The sequence below is a fragment of the Phocoena phocoena genome, chromosome 15 (assembly GCF_963924675.1).
Source record: "Phocoena phocoena chromosome 15, mPhoPho1.1, whole genome shotgun sequence".
Lineage (NCBI taxonomy): Eukaryota > Metazoa > Chordata > Mammalia > Artiodactyla > Phocoenidae > Phocoena > Phocoena phocoena.
Window position 1 is genome coordinate 25832658 of NC_089233.1, and position 23271 is coordinate 25855928.

Below are 23271 nucleotides of genomic sequence, written 5' to 3' on the forward strand. Positions count from 1 at the left end.
GGCAGTTTCACACAGTTTACAGTTTTACAACAGTAAAGTTCTGAAGATACATAGAAGGAATTGATGGGTTCCTTTCCTTAGAATTATTATTTTTAAGATAAGGTTGGCAACATTAAACCTGCATAATTCCAATTCAGTTTTGGAAATAATGATATTGATAAGGGTAATGGATATCTTTATGTTTCTGAATTGATCCCCCAATAAGTCCTAGGAAACACCTTCTTTAAGAAGCATATCTTAATGACTTATTTTTTCCAGTGACTATAGCATGTTTTGCTTTAAGCAGTTTTCTTTTTGTTCCAGAATAAGTATGTGATTCCAGATAAACTAGTAAACTTCTTAGAAATAGAGCTTGCCTGTTGTGGTATTTTTCCATCCGTGTAGTTATTGGCAAACACTCATAATAAAATGTGTAAATGAACTACATGTAAAATAGATAACTAATAAGGACTTTACTGTATAGCACAGGGAACTCTACTCAATACTCTGTAATGGCCTATATAGGAAAAGAATTTAAAAAAGAGTGGATATATGTATATGTATAGCTGATTCACTTTGCTATACACCTGAAACTAATACAACATTGTAAATCAACTATATTCCAATAAAAATTTAAAAAATAAAAAATAAAATGTCTAAGTGAATTGATTCTCTTGGAATACATTTTTTGAAATTTAGATTTCGATCCCTGGCTTTCCCATCATGTATCTTAAGGCAAGTAAATTGAATGCCCCTTTTTTCCTTCTGTGTACTTCTTTTTTTTTTTTTTTTTTTTTGTGGTTCGCGGGCCCCTCACTGCTGTGGCCTCTCCCGTTGCGGAGCACAGGCTCCAGACGCGCAGGCTCAGCGGCCATGGCTCACGGGCCCAGCCGCTCCGCGGCATATGGGATCTTCCCAGACCGGGACACGAACCCGTGTCCCCTGCATCGGCAGGCAGACTCTCAACCACTGCGCCACCAGGGAAGCCCCTCTTTTTTTTTTTTAAACTGTTTTATTTATTTATTTATGGCTGTGTTGGGTCTTCATTGCTGCATGCAGGCTTTCTTTAGTTGTGGTGAGGAGGGGCTACTCTTTGTTGCGGTGCATGGGCTTCTCATTGCGGTGGCTTCTCTTGTAGCAGAGCACGGGCCCTAGGCGCGAGGGCTTCAGTAGTTGTGGCGCGCAGGCTCAGTAGTTGTGGCACATGGGCTTAGTTGCTCTGCAGCATGTGGGATTTTCCCGGAATGGAGCTCGAACCCGTGTCCCCTGCATTGGCAGGCGGATTCTTAACCACTGCGCCACCAAGGAAGTCCCTGTGTACTTCTACTGATGCCAGGTTTGATCTGGTGTTACTAACTTTGCTGCCTCCTTATTGCTACCTGATTTTCCCCACTCTTTTGTATATTTTTGCCCTTTTTTCCCTATATGTTCTTTTTTGCCTCTTTTCATGAGGGATTTGTAAGTTTAAATACTAACACCTCATGCAATATTTGCAAATCCCTCTTCAACTAAAATATTTTGCTTAATGAGCCAATAAGTACAGTATGTCTTCATGCTCTCACACACTCAAGCGTAAAGTCCACACTCAAGCATAGTTAAAAATAAGATTTGCCAAGAGTATCCAATTCTTAAAAGACAAACATAGACGAAAGTGCCTTGTTCTTAATTAAATACTTTTCTGTTGGAACTACACAAAAGTATTTACAGATGTAGAAATTGAGGCTCCAATGAGTAAGTCAGGTTTGCAAGGTGCTTTTATTACCTTGGAGAATCCCTACATTTTCTCATTGTTGACCCATAAGGAACAGCTGTGTTCCTGAAGCAGCTGCTGCTGTTCTTATTGCTTCTCTGAGATGTGTAGTATTTGGGGCACTTGTTTAGTGCTAGATAGCAGGCATCCTTTGTGTTTTCACCTGGGAGGAAAATATATGGTTTTTGGAAAGTTGATACTTGCATGCTTATCACTATCCAGGATTAACCTTGCTTAGAAAGCTGTGGAAGGCAAAAGAGTAGGTGAAATGTTAGAAACATCAATTCAGAGCTTTATCTGATAACGTTTATCAATTGAAGAAAGGTAGTGATTTGTTTTTTATTGAAGTATAGTTGATTTATACTGTTGTGGTAATTTCTGTGTAGTGTTTTTTTTTTTGTAAGTCTAATGCAAATGTTGGAAACTAGCATTTGTTAACATCAAGGCCTTCTATCTGGTACGATCAGCTAGTATTCTCACATGCTTTCGTTTTTCTTCTGTCAATAGTCCTAGAACCCCCCAAAATGAATATTCCTCCCCTGAAAAAAGTTTATTGAAACATGGTGTTGTATACTTCTATTATTAATGAATGTTGTGATTTATATATTTTAAAATTACTCTTTAAACTTCCCCTTTTCTGGACGTTGCTTCTTTTTAAATGTATAGCTCTGCATTTTTCAAACAGCAGTTATTCACATACAATCTTTGCAAATTTTGTCACATCAGTTACCACTTGTACGGTTATTTGCTTAATATTTCTTTTCAGTCGACTAAATCAATTCAACCTCCTTCTTTAAAATTGAGGAACAATTTATATACAATAAAAATATGCACTTTAATTATACAGTTTGAGTTTTGGCAGTTGTGTATAGTCATATAACCACCAGCATAATCAAGATATGGAACATTTCCATCTCCCTAAAAAGTTCCCTTGTGCCCCTTTGCAAGTGGATCCCAGATCTGCTGTCACTACAGCCCTTTTTTTTTAAAACTTAGATTTGTGCTAAACAGTAATGTTTATGAATTCAGGATTTGAGGTATTATTTTTTCCTTAATTCATGTGAAAGTAAATCATATAGTTTTTGGTCACACTTTGGTAGGCTGGTTTAACTGAAGAAAATGTATACAAGAGCTTGATTAAGCATTTGAAAGCTGAGAAAATTTTAAGTGACTGGAGAGCAGTAGTTCCCAGATCTTAGGCCCTAAGATTTTATTCTTCTTCTGCTGTAGTTTCCACTTTTTTTTTTTTTTTTTTGCGGTACGCGGGCCTCTCACAGTTGTGGCCTATCCCGTTGCGAGCACAGGCTCCAGATGCACAGGCCCAGTGGCCATGGCTCACGGGCCCAGCCGCTCCGCAGCGTGTGGGATCTTCCTGGCCCGGGGCACGAACCCGTGTCCCCTGCATCGGCAGGCGGACTCTCAACCACTGCGCCACCAGGGAAGCCCATGTAGTTTCCACTTTTGAAAGGTTATTATAAACAACTTCTCAGTTAATACACTTTATTAACAAATGATTGTTTATTCCATTACTAATAACTGGATGTTAATTTTCAATAACATCCATTAAAATAGTGTGGGTTCCCCCCCCAAACTGCAGGTTACATCCTATATATGAGATGTCAAATCAATTTAGCAGGTCATGACCAGCAGTTTTTTTTTTTTAATGAAGTAGAATAAAATGATAAATATAATGTCTTCCGAATAATACGGGTAGGAATAGTACCAGTGTTACCTCATAACTAAGTTGATATAATTCTAGCCAAAAGCAAAAAATAAGTGATTTTTTTCATTAACCCATGTTGCCTTATTCCAAATAAATGTATAATTTCCTCCTGGCTTGAAAAATAGAGAATTACTTCCTGACCTCCTTTACTATTTTATCTTGCATTTGACTTTCAACTTTTTTCCTCCAACATTTAAATTGTGAGAATTTTAATGATATTTTACCATTACATATATACTATTTCTTCTTCTGATAATGGCAGGATATTTTAATATTTAATATCCCACACTGAAAGTGATGGAAATCAACTAGTATAAAAATATTGAAAAGATGCTTATCAAAGGATGAATGGCGGGGCTTGTTTTACAAAATGAGCTGTCTAGTTCTGTGACAGTTATCATATGAACAGTTGAATGGTTCTCCTTAGGAGTTTTGAACTTGCTTTAAGCCATGCCATGCATCTATGTTAGACGTAATTGAAGCAAAAATACCGAATCCACTTCATTACACAGAATCAACATAGCTGAAATATAATTTACAAATTTGCAATCTAATGACTAACGGTCTAATAATGGTTTCTGAATCTTCAGTAGTGAACATGTGGTAGTTTTGTAATTAGAAAGTGAACCTGTGGATATACACACTCCATAGGTGCACAGGCTTCAGTAGTTGTGGCACGTGGGCTCCATAGTTGTGGTTCTTGGGCTGTAGAGTACAGGCTCAGTAGTTGTGGCGCATGGGCCCAGTTGCTCCATGGCATGTGGGATCTTCCCGGACCAGGCCTTGAACCCGTGTCCCCTGCATTGGTAGGCAGATTCTTAACCACTGCACCACCAGGGAAGTCCCAAGGATTATCTTTAAAATGAGACCTTACTTAGCTCTAATTATGGTTCTTGAGACAAGAGCTTTTTCAAAATGTGAGTTGCTTTGTTTACTTTTTTGATGAAATTGAGGAGCAGTATTGCCTAGTGGTCAAGAGCACTGGTTCTAGAGTAGTACAGACCTTGTTTTAAATTCTGGCTCCAAAACATACTAACTCTGTGCCTTTGGGTTAGCCAGGCAGTAATGCATGTAAAGGTGTTAATTAGAGCAAGCAACTCAGTAAGTGTTAGTAATTATTAAGGATCACAAATCTTATTGAGCCCTTTTTCTGTGCCAGATCCTGTGTTAGATGCTAAGGGTTGAAAAAATATGACATTCTTCTGGGAACCTGGCATAGAATACTATTTTTTTTCTTCCCTCAATATTGTAAAACAGCCTCCTTCTAAATACCAAATAATGGACATCTTTATTCAACTTAATTCTCACTCATTTTGTTTTGTGTCTGGCTGTTACCCTGCTATTATTTATTAACATTTATCACACAAGTACTCTGGCACTGTAACAGGTGCTGAGGATACGAAATGCAAATAAGAAAGTAGTTGCTGCCCTTAGTAGAAGTTTATGGAGGCATGGTTTAAGGAACCAATTTATAAATATTTTTCTTAGAGCATTTCTTGACTTAAGGCCTAATATCCTGCAACTGGATAACATTTTATATTTTGGATTATCCCGTTAACACAAGCATGTGAGGGTCTACATCATATTCCCATTTAATTGAGTCAAATTTAACTAAAAGTGCTATTTTCCCTACGCACCCGTTACCCACTCCCCGCTGTCCCCACTTAACTCTCTAAAAGAGAGTAGGATCAAGAGCAATTTAAATGTCAGCCTTTCCATTCAATGAGTGTGTGCTTGCTCTCTCGAGAGACTCAGATGGAGAAATGTGAAGCTGTACTTCCCTCTTGCCTCTCTCAGTGTAAACATCTTGTCATCACATGCGATTCTGGTGTTTAAAAATAAGTATTGTCATATGAAGTGGCTTCTAAAGTAAGTCAACTATTTTGTCTATTCTTTTTTTTTTTTTTTTGCGGTACGCGGGCCTCTCACCGCTGTGGCCTCTCCCGCTGCGGAGCACAGGCTCCGGACGCCCAGGCTCAGCGGCCATGGCTCACGGGCCCAGCCGCTCCGCGGCATGCGGGATCCTCCCGGACCGGGGCACGAACCCGCGTCCCCTGCATCGGCAGGCGGACTCTCAACCACTGCGCCACCAGGGAAGCCCCTATTTTGTCTATTCTTAACTGAAAAATCTGTTCAATCTTATAGGAGAAGTTAGCCGTGTTGAACTTAGAGGCAGTATGTTGATATCCAATATGCCATGCCTTCCTAAGGGGTTTCAGAGGTAATATGACAACCCAAGAATCAAGCTGACTTTAGATTCTTGGTCTTATAAGAGAAGTCAAAATTAGTAGGAGTCTGAATGGCTGCTTTCAAAAAGCATATAATCTAATTGGGGAGAATACCTATAGTGGAAAGATCATCTATAAAACAATTCATAGTAAAGGATGTAAAGAATCGTGAGGATAAATGGCAGTTGCATATTAGAATGACCCCAGTTTCAAGCCTTCCGTCCTGTTGTCCCCATAAATACAATCATTTGTCAGGCAGTGAGTCCAGATTTTTGGTTTAGGAAAAAATGGTATCGATATCATTAGAGGGGATGTGAACATGTGAAAATGGTTTTATCCATAGGGGTTTCTTGGAAGTAGTGAATTGTGATTTAATAGGTAGTTAGAGGTGGATAAAAGGTACAAGGACATTTCAGATGGGGCAGATGTTATAAGCATGAAACACGGAGGTGTAATTGATCAAGCAAACTGTTTATCTTTTCATTTGGCCAGATGATCAGGGATTGATGTGTCACAGGAGATGAGGGTAGTAAGGACCGTGACCAGAAGACTGAGGAGCAAGATCAATTCTCTTGACCATTATCTGTTCCTCATCCTACTCAGAACTGTTAATGGAGATCATGGAGACCCTTTTAGATTACTCTCTAACCCATCTGGTGCTTACATTTAAATCGTGATTTTTATTGGAAACACCTGTTTTTTTTAATTTTTTTTCTCGTGTAAAAATTAGATCGGATGTGGCTATGTGATTATTTTCTAATCTCTTGTAGAATCAGTGTGATGTAATAGAAACAGGCAGAAACACATCAGGAAACCAGGGTTCTGGCACCTCTCTGTCATTTATTAGTTCCATGAGCCTAGGCAAGTCAGTGTACCTCTCTAAGTCTTAGTTTCCTCTCCTCTAAAATGTTATACCAGAATCAGAGGTTTTCATGCTTATACTTTTTTTTCTTCTTTTTAATGAAACTTTTTACAAGTGAAACTTTACTCAAAACCCTATTGTTAAAAACAGCTGATCTCCTTAAGGGGGGGGCAGAGAGGTAGCAGCTCCAACTGGCTACCCAACCCCTTCTCCCCAAAGTTCTTTCCAGGAGTCTTAAGGCTGAGAAGAACACAGGTGGGAAATCCCTGGACTAGACCCCTAAGGTCCCTTCTAGAATTAATATTTTCTGATGCTTACATTGATAAACAGTAGAATTTCTTTAAAAAATAAACAATTTTGAGGAGGTAACACAGTACTAAAGGTAATATACACTCATTGCACATCTACATTGTGTAAACTATTACGAGGTACAAGAGACAATATGAAGAGAAAAGCAGATAAATACACTTGAAGTGTATTTGAAGAGTAAGGGGGGAACAAGAGAGAGCTTCTGTGATTGTTTATAACCTAATTCATACTATACAGAGATTCAGGGCAACAAGATTGTCTCTCTAAAAATTTTTACGGAGACGTAAGAAGAAAGAAAGGAAAATGAGTGTTTCAATTCTGCAAGAATTTTTAAAAATTTGTTTCGTTTATGTTTTGAATGGGAGATAGATGTACACGTGGTACTAAAATCCAAAAGGAACAAAAGGATATGAACTAAAAAGACTCCCTCTGACCCCTGTAGCCATTCTTTGGAGGCAGTCACTATGGCTAGCTTGTGTAAGTGTCCCAAAGTTTTTAGAAGCACTTGCAGATGTTTGAGCGTATTAGTCTCCTGGGGCTGCTGTAACAAATGAGCACAAACTGGGTGGCTTAGAACAACAGAAATACATTCTCTCTCAGTCCTGGAGGCCAGAAGTTTGAAATCACTGTCGCTGGCAGGGCTGCGCTCCCTCCAGAGGCTTGGGGGGAGTGTCCCTTCCTTTCTTGTTCCAGCTTATATTGCTTGCCAGCCATCCTTCCCTGTTTGGTGGCTCCGTCACTCCAGTTTCAAGGTCAGCATCTTCAAATCTCTCTCTGCTCTGTCTTCACGTAGTCTTCTCTCTCTGTGTGGTCTCCCTCCAATTCTCTCATGTGGATACATGTGATTGAATTTAGGGCTCACCTGGATGATTCAGGGTAATCGTGCCATCTCAAGATCCTTAATCACATCTGCAAAGACTTTGTCATATAAGGTAATGTTCACAAATTCCAGGGATTAGGATGTGAATATCCTTTGGGGGGCTATTTTTCAGCCTACTACAACAGTAAAATGAATAGTATACTATACATACTTTTCTGGACCTTGCTTCTAATAGTGAACAACTGAAATAACCTAAGGGTCCATTAATTCAGGACTGGTTCAGTAAATTATAATACATCCATCAGATGCAAAAAGGTGTAACCACTAAGAGGAATGAAGTAGACCTGCTGACATGGAACCATATTCACTATAAAGCAGAAAAAAGCAATTTGGAGAGGTGCATATGAGCAAAGTGAAACTTTGGAGAGATACGTCAAACTTAAAAGTGGCCTCCCCTGGGGAGTGGGACATTTTTATGTTATACCTTTGTACTGTTGGAATTTTAAAATCAAACATGTTCTTTAATAATGCAGGTATTTTATAATAAATCCAGAAGAAAATGGACTTGCATTTAGTTTTTCTGGATGAATTATGTTGCAGAAGTAATAGAGGGTTGTTAAAATTTAACCTTTTGAAAATTTGTTTCCCAGATAGCAGACCCTACACTAGCTGAAATGGGAAAAAACTTGAAGGAGGCCATGAAGATGCTAGAGGACAGTCAGAGGTGAGCCTGTGGAACAGAAGTGACCCATTAAATGTGTTCAACTTGCTGTGAAACTGGCAGCACTAGTTTCCTTCTGTTAAAGACACCTCTTGGTCTGTCATACAGAGTGAAGTAAGTCAGAAAGAGAAAGACAAATACCGTATGCTAACACATATACATGGAATCTAAGAAAAAAAAAATGTCATGAAGAACCTAGGGGTAAGACAGGAATAAAGACACAGACCTACTAAAGAATGGACTTGAGGATATGGGGAGGGGGAAGGGTAAGCTGTGACAAAGTGAGAGAGTGGCATGGACATATATACACTACCAAACGTAAGGTAGATAGCTAGTGGGAAGCAGCTGCATAGCACAGGGAGATCAGCTCGGTGCTTTGTCACCACCTAAAGGTGTGGGATAGGGAGGGTGGGAGTGAGGGAGACGCAAGAGGGAAGAGATATGGGAACATATGTGTATGTATAACCGATTCACTTTGTTATAAAGCAGGAACTAACACCATTGTAAAGCAATTATACTCCAATAAAGATGAAAAAAAAAAGACACCTCTTGGTTTCAGAACGTCACACTTAGCTTCAGCTGAATTTAAAATTGGTATTTGTCTTGGTTATAAGGTGCTTTGTAATTAAAGGATTTTGAAATTAAGGGACAGGACTTATAATTTTCAGTCCTGCCTACTAAGAGTTTCATTTATTTAATATATTGACTTGAATCTATAAATACTTCTTACTGTATATTCAGGTCATATAGGGCATCAACTAACCAAGCAGTGGCTTGAAGTATTATTATATTTTTAATATTATTTTCCTGAAACTAAACCCTACCCCAGCCTGGGGGCTGGGACGAGAAGGCGAGATGTGTGTTTCAAATCTCATATCAGTTACTAAGAGTTTGTGAGCAACATTATCACATGTTCATGCTCAAATGTTAGAAGGTTAACAGTTTTTTATTTCGTTTAAATTAGAAGAACAGAGGAGGAAAATGGAAAGAAGCTCCTATCAGGGGATATTCCAGGGCCACTGCAAGGCAGGTAGGTGGCAATGAAGATAAGTACCTTTACTTAGGGTGTACACTTTCTTTAAACCAAGATTTTACCATCACTGACTTACAATTTTAGTTTTAATGAGCACAAAGCAAATTGAGAGTTATATGTAGTGTAACAGAAAACTGAAATGCCATTGGTTGGTTGGTGATAACGCTAAACCTACTGTTTCTCCCCCTTTCCCGTTCAGAGTTTAACACAGCCTCGTAACTCAAAAGTGATACGCAAACTCATAATTATAATCAACTATCATACTTGATTCATCCTTGAAACCAGTAATCTATTTGGTAGACTGAGCTTTATTGTGAGAGTTATTTTAACTTGATAAGATTTATCATTTTATTATATAGTAAATGAGAGGAAAATGTCAACTCTAATTTATTAGCAGAGTGGTTTATTTTTTGGCAACTAAAGCAAATCTGTCAAGTGTTTGTGACTTGAGCTATCAGGGAAGAAGTCAGAAAAATAAGTAGTTATCCAACTAACATTTTCACAGGATGTTAGCATTCAATCTGGAGTTAAAGTCCCAGCCCAGTTTCCCTCAGACAAACTTATTATTTTTTTTATAACCAGGAAACTGTACGTAGGTAAATAGTACAACTCCCTTAAGTTGTCCTTTGACCTGAATATAAATATGTACAATAAGTATGTTGCAAAAGAGTAGCATAGAAGAAGGATCCCAGTGTGCCAATAAATGTCACATCTAACACACCCAGATACTAATTTTTTTTTTGGCTGCGTTGGGTCTTCGTTGCTGCGCACAGGCTTTCTCTAGTTGCAGCAAGCAGGGGCTACTCTTCGCTGCAGTGTGCTAGCTTCTCATTGCAGTGGCTTCTCTTGTTGCAGAGTACGGGCTCTAGGCACACGGGCCTCAGTAGTTGTGGCTCGCTGGCTCTAGGGCGCAGGCTCAGTAGTTGTGGCGCACGGGCTTAGTTGCTCTGCGGCATGTGGGATCTTCCCAGACCAGGACTCGAACCTGTGTCCCCTGCAGTGGCAGGTGGATTCTTAACCACTGTGCCACCAGGGAAGTCCCCAGGTACTAACATTTTAAAATAAGCACTCCTGCTTGTAGATGAAGGGTGCTGACTTGAAGTCCTCTACGGGTGAAGTTCATTCTCCAACTGAGAACAGGAACCAAATCTTGTAAGTCTCCTCATCCCAGGCCTACTGAAGGGAATTAAAGCGTTCCACTCATCCCACAGAAGTTTCCCTAGAAGACGTACTACCAAGAACATCCGTAATTCTCAGAGTGGGAGGGCATTAATGTCACCAGTCAGGAGTACTCACACTAATAATGCTAATAGCCAGCGCCTGAGATAGCAGTTCCCCAGGCGTGGCATTCGGTGCTTTCCATGGACTAACAGCATCCTCACAGTTGTATAATGTAGGGCTTCGTGAGTTTCAGTAGCTTGCTCAAGGTCATGTGGCCTCATCTCTACACAATGTCCAAGGATCAGAGTCCCTCACACGTGAAGGTCAGCACCTTGAGGAGGATAGGTTTGGGGACATTGTTTTGATGGTGCTTTTTGAAAAGAGATAACTTTTTTTTTTGGTGGGGGGCTGCATTGGGTCTTCGTTGCTGCTCATGGGCTTTCTCTAGTTGTGGCGAGCGGGGGCTACTCTTTGTTGCAGTGCGCCGGCTTCTCATTGCAGTGGCTTCTCTTGTTGCAGAGCACAAGCTCTAGGCGCACGGGCTTTAGTAGTTGTGGCTCATGGGCTCTAGAGCACAGGCTCAGTAGTTGTGGCACACGGGTTTAGTGGCTCCACGGCATGTGGGATCTTCATGGACCAGAGCTCGAACACATGTCCCCTGCATTGGCAGGCGGATTCTGAACCACTGTGCCACCAGGGAAGCCCGAAAGGGAGAACTTTTTATTAGTCACATTCTCATTAATAAAGTGATAGTTTTTTGACATCACATGTTTTACAGGTTGCCTTGCCATTGCTTAGAACTTCACCTTTCACATTCTTCTCGTAAGTTTCCACCTCCTCATGTGAGGAGCGTTTAAAAACATATCTTGGATAGAAGTAAGTGTTTACACTGCAAGCGAATCTGCAGTTTCCCCAGCTTGGGGAAGAGGTAATAATAAATCATGCTTGCATTTCATGTTTAGCTCTGTTAGAACAGACAGACAAGACTCCCACATGGAGGGAAGCTAGATACACCAGTGGCATTGGAGTATTCTTGCTGCTTTTGTGACCTTCCAACAGCTTATAAGGACTACTTCGGCCCTTATTACGTGCTTATTAAATAGTCTCCAAGATTCAAATGAACAGGTAGAGAAATATTGCTAAAGCTGGTGAAATTTTTAAAAATCAAATTAATATTTAGGCAGAAGATTAATCACAAGTAAGGTTATATTCAGAATTCAGTTGATAATTTGAGGTTTGTTTTTAAAATGATGTATACTGTATCTCAAAACACATTATTTCTTTCGTAGCTCCTCAGTTAAAAAAGAAAACATGTCAAGCTAGTTTATACGAGAGAAAAATAGTGAGAGACTGGTGAGGGATGTGTGCTGTTTCCACCTGTTTGTCAGCTGTTTTTCTGTTCCGCAGTGGACAGGACATGGTGAGCATCCTCCAGTTAGTTCAGAATCTGATGCACGGAGATGAAGATGAGGAGCCCCAGAGTACCCGGTAATGGAGAACAGTTGGCAGCTTCTGTTTGAAAGTATATGTGTTCTTGATTTTGATAATGATTGCATTCTCACAAGTTGCTGCAGTAATAAGCTATATTTAATTCCTAGTTACGTGTGATATTAAAATGATGTTCAGTTTCTTCAGAGAGACATTGACGTATTTTAGATAATATATTTTGTAAAAGGAAGTCATTTACTAAAATCTTGTCGTTTTTATGGTCTTGTGTCTTAGGGAGGGGCTGGCACAGGGGCCAGAGAATAGCTGCCGTGTGCTTTTCTGTTTCTGACTGCTTCTGCTCCTGTGCTTCCGCCCCTGATTGCTGAGAAGTGCTGCAGCTGAATTCCTTGGTGGCAGGCCGCTTTGTCTGTGAATCACCTGTTTATTTTATTTCTGTTTATGCATCTATCAAGCAATTTATTTAGTTTCATTTTCTGTTTAATAGTTTTAAATTTAATTTTTTTGGAGTAAGTAATTCATTCTTCCAGTTCAAATTTCAAAAGATAGAAAGGGTGTATACACAAAGGCAATTTTCCTTCTTACCTCTGCCTCCCTACCTTGTTCTCCTTCCTAGAGATAAGTTGCCAGTTTTTTGTGTATTCGTCAGAGATACTTTATGTGTATGTACACCCAATCAAAATGTCTGTGCTCACCCCCTCCAGTACCTAAATACTATGCATGTTGTTCTGTGACTTGCTTTTTTCATTTATGTCTTGGAGTTCCTGGCATAGCAGTATACAAGGAGCTTTCTCCTTTAAGAGCTGTTTAGTGTTACTCTAAATGGATGAGCCATATTTTATTTAACTAGTCTCCTTTTCATGTTTTACTCTTATGAACATTCCTACAGCCAGTAACTCTGTACATGTGTCATTTCTCATAGAAGAAGTGTTTCTGTAGATTAAAGTCCTAGAAGTGGGATTGCTGGGCCAGATAAGTTTGTGCATTTGTAAATTTGACAGATATTGCCAAATTTCCCTTCGTGGAATTGTGCCAATTCACATTCCCACCCATAATGTGTGAGAGTACATCTTTCCCCACACCTTCGCCTGAAAGGGTATTAGCAGACTTAAGGATCGTTGCCAGTCTGATAGGTGAGAAATGATATTTCAGCGTAGTTTTAGTTTGCATTTTTCTTATGAACCAGATTAAGTGTCTTTTTGTATGTTTTAAGACCCATTTATATTTCCTATTCTATGAACTGTCTCCTTTGCCCAGTATCCTGTCAATTTTTTGTGTTTTTCTTTTTACATTTATTCTTTATAAGGGAAATTAGTCCATCCACTTTAATATGTAAAACAATACCTAGTTCCCCTTGAATGTGCTGTGTTGTTATAAATAGCTATTTAATGCAGGGAATTGATCTTCGTCTGTTGATTATTAAATTTTCTGCACATTTTAGCTCTACTCTCCATAGTTCTTCAACTGGTATTTAATTTAAAAAACTTTTTTGGAGAAAATTATTCAAAAACAGTTTGTGTATTTAGTTGGTATTCAATAAAAAGGATATTTATCTCCTAGGACTTGAATTTAAAAAAAGAAATTTCCCCCCAAACTATTAATACCTTATGCATTGAATTTTCTAAATGTATCTGTGTCTGCCTTCTAGGCCATTAAATGCATTTCAAGTCTGACAGAAATTTGTGTGGAATAATGTGTCTCTGTGTTTTATTTATTTATGCTTTGACTAATACTTTTTTTTTAATCTAATAAATTTTGATTAACAGAATCCAGAATATTGGAGAACAAGGTCATATAGCTTTGTTGGGGCACAGTCTGGGAGCTTACATTTCAACTCTGGACAAAGAGAAGCTGAGAAAACTTACAACTAGGATACTTTCAGACACTACCTTATGGCTATGCAGAATTTTCAGGTAATAAGTTTTTGGTTTCTGGTAAAGACATTTATGTGTTGGGTATAGACTGTGAGAGATCTATTTTCTGGAGCTATGCTACCTGGGTTCAGCTCTGCCTCTTCCCTTTCCTCTTGGAAGCGTTGCTTAACCACTCCGTGCCTCAGTTTCCTTATCTATGAAATGGGGATAGCCTTAATATCTATTTGATGACATTGTTGTGAGGATTAAATGAACTAATGAATTAATACATGTAAAGAGCTGAGAACATGAGCACATACATGTTGGATAGTGTCCACAGTTACTTGTTCTTAAGATTCCTAATTGGCACATGTTGATAGAAGGTACAGCAGTGGAATAGGTTCAAGTATTTTTAATCAAAGTATTAGCTGTGCTTTAGTAAAAAGGAAATGCTGTCAGAAGGAAGATGAGTATGTGTTATGAAATTGAAATTTGCTTTATACTGTGATAATATTGGCATTATTAAGGAATTCTAGCAGACTAAGGAGTCAGTAGAAGAAATGGGACCAATGGTATTTTGTGTTTATTTATGCTATTATGTTTATGGAAAAGGAATGTTTACCTAACGTTGGAACATTTAACTTGGGAGACTTATTTTCAGATGCTGGGAAAGAGCTTGACCTGGCGAGAGTATGAATTTGCCTAACTGTATGGCAAAGGAGAAATTTTCTTCTGTTCTAATAAAAATCCAATACCTGTAACTGAAAATCTCTCTGTCCTTCTTTTTGGAGAATGAGAAGAATAAAATGTCCCAGGCAGATATTAGTGAAAGCAAAAGTTAGCCTGACTAGCATTTTTGACAGTTTTACTTAACTTTGGATGTTTTAGGGCTGAAACTACTAAGAACCATGCCTGCATTATCCAGTGCTGGCTTTATTGTAAAGTAAGCCAGTCCATGATCTTCAGCCTTTTTATATCTGAGGGATTTCCATTCTCTACTGGTTTTCATAGTTTCTGCTCTTTCTGGAGCTGGGTGTGGATGAGGGGTCATTGCCTCTGTTCTTTATGACCTCCAGCTGCAGTGAGGTGTCAGCCCACTGAGATGAGGGTGATTCCTATCTCCTTTCACTGAGATAGGAATTGAGAAAAGAATTACTTCCATGGTTATAAGACTGGGATATAATATCAGAGATAGGAACATACTGACATATGGGTGTCTCTTAACAGGTATGAAAATGGCTGTGCTTATTTCCATGAAGAAGAAAGAGAAGGACTTGCAAAGATCTGTAGGCTTGCCATTCATTCCCGTTATGAAGACTTTGTGGTGGATGGGTTCAATGTGTTATATAACAAGACGCCTGTTATATATCTAAGTGCTGCTGCTAGGCCTGGCCTGGGCCAGTACCTCTGTAATCAGGTAATGTGGCATAAGGTGGATATTTTAAAGAAACGATGTTTTGTTCTGTCCTGGAAGTTTTTCTTTAGCTGCTGTTTTTTTCAAGTGAAAAGAAAGGTGATTTTCTTATAAGCTTGTTTTGTCATTATTATGTATAAATGTGTATTAATAAATTTATATATAGATACATGTTTTTTTTTTTTTTTTAGTTGCCCAAAGGCAACCACAGTCAACACGTTACTTTATTTCCTTTCAGACTTGGCTTAATCAGAGTGTATGTGTGTTTTTACATAGCTATAGCTGGCTTTTTTCACTTACTGTTATACAGGTTCATATCATGTTTTACCAGTTCTCCAAAGTAAAGTATATTTTTAATATCTTCATAATATTCCTTCAAGTGAGTATATAGTATTTTACCTGTTTCCCTTTTGGGCAATTAGAGTGTTCGCATTCTTTTGCTTTTTATGACCATTTTGAGGAAGTGCTCTTTGTATAGTGCTTTTATGGACATCTTTGTGCATGAAGCTTTTCTATACTTTGGGTTGTATTCCTCAGATGGATTTTCAGAGCCAGTCTAGAATTATTAGATCAAAGAGCATTACCTTTTTTTTTTTTTTTTTTTTTTTGCATTACCATTTTTTAAAGTTCACGGTAGCCTGATTACGGGGCTACCTTGAGTCAAGAACTTGTTAAGCCTCTTGGCCAAGAATGTTTTAAAGTAAAACCCATAGGATTGGAGGGGTTGTCTTTTGTAAGATGGAGGAGTCCAGGGAGATACATAGGGGAAACTCAGGGCTTAAGTTGATTCTGAGCTGTGGTCATTGGTGGCAAGAAATTATGTCCTCTTCTTGAGGGTGTACAAAATAAGGAGTTTTATAATATCTCTGTAGAAACATGAAACAAATTACTTATTGAGTACCTACTGTAGGCCAGACTCTTATGGACCCAGAGCTGTCTTGGAACAGCAGTCCAATCTGCAAAAGATGTGTGAGAGTGTTCTGTTAAGTGGGAAAGGTAGGTCGCAGAATAGTCATGTTCATGTTTTAAAAAGTGTGTACATGCTTATATGCATATGTTTTTTTTTTTTTGCGGTACGTGGGCCTCTCACTGTTGTGGCCTCTCCCGTTGCAGAGCACAGGCTCTGGACGCGCAGGCTCAGCGGCCATGGCTCACGGGCCCAGCCGCTCCGCGGCATGTGGGATCCTCCCGGACCGGGGCACGAACCCGTGTCCCCTGCATCGGCAGGCAGACTCTCAACCACTGCGCCACCAGGGAAGCCCGCATATGTTTTTTATACCTAGAAAAATATATAAATATATATATTTTTGCCTAGCAATTATCTGCAAGGTTCTATACTAACCTATTAACAGCAGTAGATTGGTGGCTTATGGGGGGGGATTTTCACTTTTAATTTCTATAATTTTTTATTGTGTGTTTTACTTGGGTTTCACTTTCATAATTTAAAAGAAAAATTCTTTAAGGGGATAAAGTGTGAATAAATTGCTTGTTAAATTTTTGGTCTTTAAATGCTTCCAAGTTTTAGTTATACAGAGCAATATGCTGCAAATGTTAAAAAAAATTCCTAAAGCATATACTCCTTAAGGATTTGGAAGCTAAAAATGAGGAATATAAAATTTATTTGACAATTACTGTCTCCATAACGCTGACTTCATTTCTCTCAAGATATGTACATCTGCTAGTCCATATCTGTTGCTTTTTAGGAATGGGTGGACCCATAAATAAGATATTGTACTTTGAATGCCTTTAGCTGGTGTTATTTACCACTTATCCTTGGAGGAAGGATTTTAAATTATCCCCCCAAATGCTCATATTAAGAGTTCCTAAGGAGAGAGAATATTTAAAAAGAATAATTGTGACTTAGAGCCACAATCTTTTGGGGACATAAGGGAATGGTGACAAAGATCTTTCTTGTAAAATTGTATGTTTCTTCTTGCAGCTTGGCTTGCCCTTCCCCTGCTTGTGTCGTGTACCCTGTAACACTATGTTTGGATCCCAGCATCAGATGGTGAGTTCTTTAGGTTTATAAAATAATAAAGAATTGTGTTTTGAAACCGTACCTTCCTTTAAACTGCAGTTCTATTTGCTGGCCTCCAGATAATTATTAGGTTATTCATGGATTGCTTAGATCTTCCTGTTGCATAATACATGCTGCCAGGTTTGAATGTCCAGGAAGATTGGCTGGCATAAAGGTGAGGAGCACCTGGCTCTTAAGGAATCTTGTAATCACTGTATCACCTGTTTTAAGTAGAAACATGGAGTCCAATTAAGCCTCAGAAATTCCTTCTAAAGCTCATTCTTTCAAATGGTTATCACTGTTGCCTGGATTTATGAATGGGCAGATTTTGATTATTGTAATCCTTGGCATTGGATTCTGCTTATTTTTAGACATGCAAGAGATAAGCCTTTCCATACTGAAGTCAGAAGCAAAAGGGATAGGTTTTAGGGTTCTGCATTTCTTTTTTTTCTTTTTCTTTTTCTTTTTTTTTTTTTTGCCATACGCGGGCCTCTCACTGTTGTGACCTCTCCCGTTGCGGAGCACAGGCTCCGGATGCGCAGGCTCAGCAGCCATGGCTCACGGGCCCAGCCGCTCTGTGGCATGTGGGATCCTCCCGGACCGGGGCACGAACCCGTGTCCCCTGCATCGGCAGGTGGACTCCCAACCACTGCGCCACCAGGGAAGCCCTCTGCATTTCTTTATCAAGGTAGTTAGATTTTCTGGTTCAGATACGTCAATGAGTAATATCAGAGATAACATTTTTGGTTGTTTTTGGTGGGGGGGTTTGAGAGAACATTTTTTTTATTGTAAATGTTTAAAACTAGAGAAATGTTGGTTCTGTATGTCCAGTTTCTAACTTTAATCTCATTTAACTGATTTTTCTAGTTTTCAAGGAAAACGATTTTATTTTCACAACTATGATTGGAGAAAAAAGGAAAATTGTCAAGAAAAGAATTGCTCTGATAAATTTTGAGAGTCATCTGCTTCTTTTAGAAGTTATAATTTTTCAGTGTATACGCTTTTGTGCGGGTTGTCTCATGTTTTTGTGGTTTGTCTTTCAATCCCAGGACGTTGCCTTCCTGGAGAAACTGATTAAAGATGACATAGAACGAGGAAAACTGCCCCTGTTGCTTGTTGCAAATGCTGGTAGGTATCATGAACCTGAATCTTCCATTTTGGACATACAAGAAAGAGGCTAGATAGTTAGCCTAAAAGAGATCAAGTCTTAAGAATGTTTGTGTGCCACGTGTTTAAGGAAGTCGGTAGCAGCACTGTGGTGAGAATTACAGTACTAAAGTTTTAGCTCATTAGATTCCCTTAATTGTTGGTTTGTTTTGGGAGTTCTTGTTTGTGTGTATATACTTTTTCATTTAGGTTGTGCTTCTCTATTCCTTCATATGCTTCCTTTCTAAATTGAATTTTTTTTTTTTTTTTTTGGCTGTGTTGGGTCTTCGTTGCTGCACGCAGGTTTTTCTCTAGTTGCAGCAAGCAGGGGCTATTCTTTGTTGCATGTGTGGGCTTCTCATTGTGGTGGCTTCTCGTTGCAGAGCACGGGCTCTAGGTGCACAGGCTTCAGTAGTTGTGGCATGTGGGCTCAGTAGTTGTGGCTCGCGGGCTCTAGAGCGCAGGCTTAGTAGTTGTGGTACACGGGCTTAGTTGCTCCGTGGCATATGGGATCTTCCTGGCCCAGGGCTCAACCCGTGTTCCCTGCATTGGCAGGTGGATTCTTAACCACTGTGCCACCAGGGAAGCCCTAAATTAAATTCTTAAATGTCACATTTAGATGTCCACCTTTGAGACAGCTGGTCAGCTACCACTTTCTGCTGTGCTCACCACATTGTATTCAGCATTGTACTTGAAGCTCTAGATAGTGAAGTAAGGCAAGAAAAATAATTAAATGACATACAGTTTGGAAAGGAAGAATAAACTGTCTTTATTTGCAGATGGCATGATTGTATAGGTAGAAAGTCCTAAGGAAACCACAAAGAACAGCCATTGGAACTAATAAGCAGGTCTATCAAGCTTGCAATGAACAATTGAAATTTAAATGCCATTCATAATAGCATCAAGAAAAAAACCTTTATGGATAAATTTAACAAAATAAGGCAAGATATGTACACTGAAAACTACAGAATGTTGCTGAGAGAAATTCAAGAAGACCCAAATAAATGGAACAATATGGCATGTGCATGGGTTGAAAGACGCAATATTATTAAGTCATATCTCCCCAAATTAATCTGTAGATTCAACTCAATCCTTATCAAAATCTCAGCAGACTTCCAATTTCTTATAGAAATTGATGAGCTGATTTTAAAATTTATATGGACATAAAAGGATCTAAGAAGAGACAAAATAATTGTGAAAAAGAACAACACTGGAAGACTTATCCTATCTGACTTTTAGACTTACTGTGCAGCTACAAATAAAAGAGTGTGAGATTGGGCTTCCCTGGTGGTGCAGTGGTTGAGAGTCCGCCTGCCGATGCAGGGGACACCGGTTCGTGCCCCAGTCCGGAAAGATCCCACGTGCTGCAGAGCGGCTGGGCCCGTGAGCCATGGCCGCTGAGCCTGCGTGTCCGGAGCCTGTGCTCCGCAACTGGAGAAGCCACAGCAGTGAGAGGCCTGCGTACCGCCAAAAAAAAAAAAAAAGAAAAGAAAAAGAAAATAGAAAGGCAAATAACAGACTGGGAGAAAATATTTGCAAAATATTTTTCTGACAAAAGACTATATCCAAAATATATAAGGAAGTTTTACAATTCAATATTTTGGAGGTAGACAGTACAGTTTTTAAAGTGAACAAGAGATTTGAGTAGAAACTTTGCCAAAGAAAATATATGAACGTATAAGCACTTGAAAAGATGCTTAGAGAAATGCAAAATAAAACCACAGTGAGCTACTACTATATATCTGTTAGAATGGAGAACATAAAAAAATACAATGCCAAACACTGGTGAGGATGCAGAGTAACTGGAACTATCCCTTCAGTTAGGGATGCAATATTCCTAACTGAAAACAACCCAGATGCCCTTCCCTTGATGAATGGATAAACAAATTGTAGTATAAACATATCATGGGATACTAAGCAATAAATGGAAATAACTACTGATCACACATATCAACACAGATGAATTTCAAAAGCATTCTAAGTGCCAAAATCCAAACATGAAAGAAGTTACATAGTATATGATCCGTTTATATGAAATTCTAGAAAGATAAAACTACAGTGACAGAAAACAGATCACAGTTTTCTGGGGCCAGTGAGGAGTATAGAGAAGGGTGAAACTTCAGGGGGGATGAGGGAACTTTTGGTGTGATGGTGGTTGCACACTGTATTTGTCAGAATTCATTGAACCATACCCTTAAATGAGTGAATTCTATTGTATGTAAATTATACTTCAATCAGTAAAGCTAATTATTTAAAAAAATAATAATAAACAGAAAAAACACATATCCACCTTGCTGCCAGCAGAAAAACTACCACTTCCTGCCTGCCTTAGTATATTGTATGTTTAAAAAGAAACATAGGGCTTCCCTGGTGGCGCAGTGGTTGAGAGTCCGCCTGCAGTTTCAGGGGACACGGGTTCGTGTCCCGGTCTGGGAAGATCCCACATGCCGCAGAGCGGCTAGGCCCGTGAGCCATGGCCGCTGAGCCTGCGCGTCTGGAGCCTGTGCTCCGCAACGGGAGAGGCCACAACAGTGAGAGGCCCACATACTGCAAAAAAAAAAAAAGAAAGAAACATAACCAGTCTACTATCAATCACTTAATAGATGGGAGAGGCTGCAGTTTACACGTGATTGAGTGGTTTACCAGTGTGACTACATTGCCGTCACCAGAGTGCACGTCCCAGTGGTTAGCAAGTGGGCGTTGCCAAAAAAGAAAGAGAGCCTGAATGTGGTCCAGTCACTTAAACACGGCACAGTGCTTTATGTTTTGATGGCTCATGTGACACAACCCATGTGTTGGCCTTTGATCTTGTTTCTACTAAACTAAATGTGTCATTTTAGATTTTTTTTAAAAATTTGAGACAAATTTAGGTGGGGGGAGGAGTGGAGTTGTCAGCCCTTTTCCTGGCATAACCCCTGCAAAAGAAGCACTTGTATTAGTTGTGTTTGTTGATGAGCGTTAGAAGTCTTGTGAGGTGGGTTCTGCTAACTGGAAATTTAGGACAGTTGGGAGAATGTGTGACTGTGCATTTTACTAAAGGCTCTGTGAGGAGGATCTGCCCAGCAAAGCCTGCAGTGTAAACAGATCACCTAGGGAATGGGTCAAAGTGTGTGATATGTTTCAGCTGACTTCAGAATGCTTTCTATATTAAAGCAAAATACCTCTCGGGAATTCCCTGGTGGTCTAGTGGTTAGGATTCTGCGCTTTCACTGCCATGGCCTGGGTTCAATTCCTGGTCAGGGAACTGAGATCCCGCAAGCCGTGCAGTGCAGCAAAAAACAAAAAACAAAACAAACAAAAAACCCACAAAGGGCCTCTAAAATTTGGTTAAAACAAACAAAACAAATTCATCTATGTATTTTTTATAGAGAGCACACCTAAATAAAAATAACCCAGAAAGTGATAAAAAGTAAGTGTGGAAAAGGGATATCTTGGGCAAATGCTAATGAAACACAAGTACTGTAGCAAGGTTGCTGTGAGATAAAATAGACTTCATATTAATAATAATTCATGACATCTACTCAGAGATATAACAGGTATGAATGCTTATGAATATAACTGAAATATATAAAGGAAAAGTTGATAGAATACAAGTATAAATTGACAAAACCACAATCTTGGTGGGAGACTTGAATATATTTCTCATGAAACAACAGATCAAGTAAATAGAAAATAAGTATATAGAGGATTTAAATAACACAGTTAACAAGTTTGACTTTATAGATACATATAGTGAACAATACACACTCTTCAAAACTTGAATAACCAGTTTGCAAAAGTTGATTTTAAGCCAGTCCACAAAGAAAAGCTCAATAAAACAGAGATACAATGTTACTTCTCTCATAAGGAGATAATGTATATAGAAGCTTTTATCATGCTGCAAAGACTCAGAAAATATTTGTTTTAGTATCCTTTCTTGTGTGTTTTATCCTAGGAACTGCAGCAGTAGGGCACACAGATAAGATTGGGCGTTTGAAAGAGCTCTGTGAGCAGTACGGCATATGGCTCCACGTGAAAGGGTGAGTGGAGGGGAATTTGGCTGCATGGTGGGCTGGCAGAGGGCCCAGGAGGAGCTCACTTTGTCGTCACATATATCACTAAGGGCTCTTTGGCTTGCAGATTACAAAATTACCCAAACTGGCTTAAGCAAGAAGTTTTATTGGCTCCCATAGCTAAGAAGACCAGTGTTAGGATTGGCCTTAGGCACCACGTCAGCCAGGTCACTTGGCTGAAGTTCCTCCATGGTGGTGGCTCCGTCTGTAGATAGCCTTTCCTGTTCTGGTGCAGAGTTCCATCCGCCTTTCCAGGTGTGTGCAGAGGGTCAGACGTCCCAGCGGGAGTCTCATACTGAGCCAATTGCTGTGGTGAGGGAAATGTAACACTTAATAGTTTAGGTGATTTGTGAAGCTGTGGTCTCATAGAGGAGATTGGGGTGGCTTCCCAGAAGACCATTGGACTGCTGCTAAGAGAAGAGAGGGGAGAGGATGCAGGGCAGCCCAAGTAGTCCATTTCCAGGACATCATACACGTACACGGTGCGTTGCTTTTTAATATTGTCCCTCTGGGAAAGAAGGATGACTGGGAAATAATACTGGTATCTACCAAAGATATAAAATAATATAAAATAAGACACCCATTACACTGAGTAAGTAGATGTCACCCCCTGAAATACGTTTTGATTAAAATGCATTTTCCAGGTTTTCCTGAAAGTTGTATATGTACCACACTTTATGTTGCTGTTATAAAAGCTACCAACCCAGCTGAAAGACATGTAAATGTCAGTGTGGAACAGCACAGCCCTTTTTAAAAA

The 23271-nt window shown here is 39.3% G+C and overlaps 1 protein-coding gene across 1 annotated transcript in view; it reads left to right on the top strand.

The window, feature by feature from the left end:
* Positions 1-8324: 8324 nt before the first annotated feature.
* Positions 8325-23271, top strand: part of PDXDC1 (pyridoxal dependent decarboxylase domain containing 1) — a 35280-nt gene continuing 20333 nt past the window's right edge. Inside the window, exons 1-8 of the mRNA XM_065892034.1 lie at positions 8325-8395; positions 9357-9422; positions 11994-12074; positions 13799-13945; positions 15113-15302; positions 17239-17307; positions 18366-18444; positions 22397-22481. Of these exons, the coding sequence (XP_065748106.1) occupies positions 8346-8395; positions 9357-9422; positions 11994-12074; positions 13799-13945; positions 15113-15302; positions 17239-17307; positions 18366-18444; positions 22397-22481 (767 nt within the window). The 5' untranslated portion in view covers positions 8325-8345. The remainder of the gene's footprint in view (positions 8396-9356; positions 9423-11993; positions 12075-13798; positions 13946-15112; positions 15303-17238; positions 17308-18365; positions 18445-22396; positions 22482-23271) is intronic.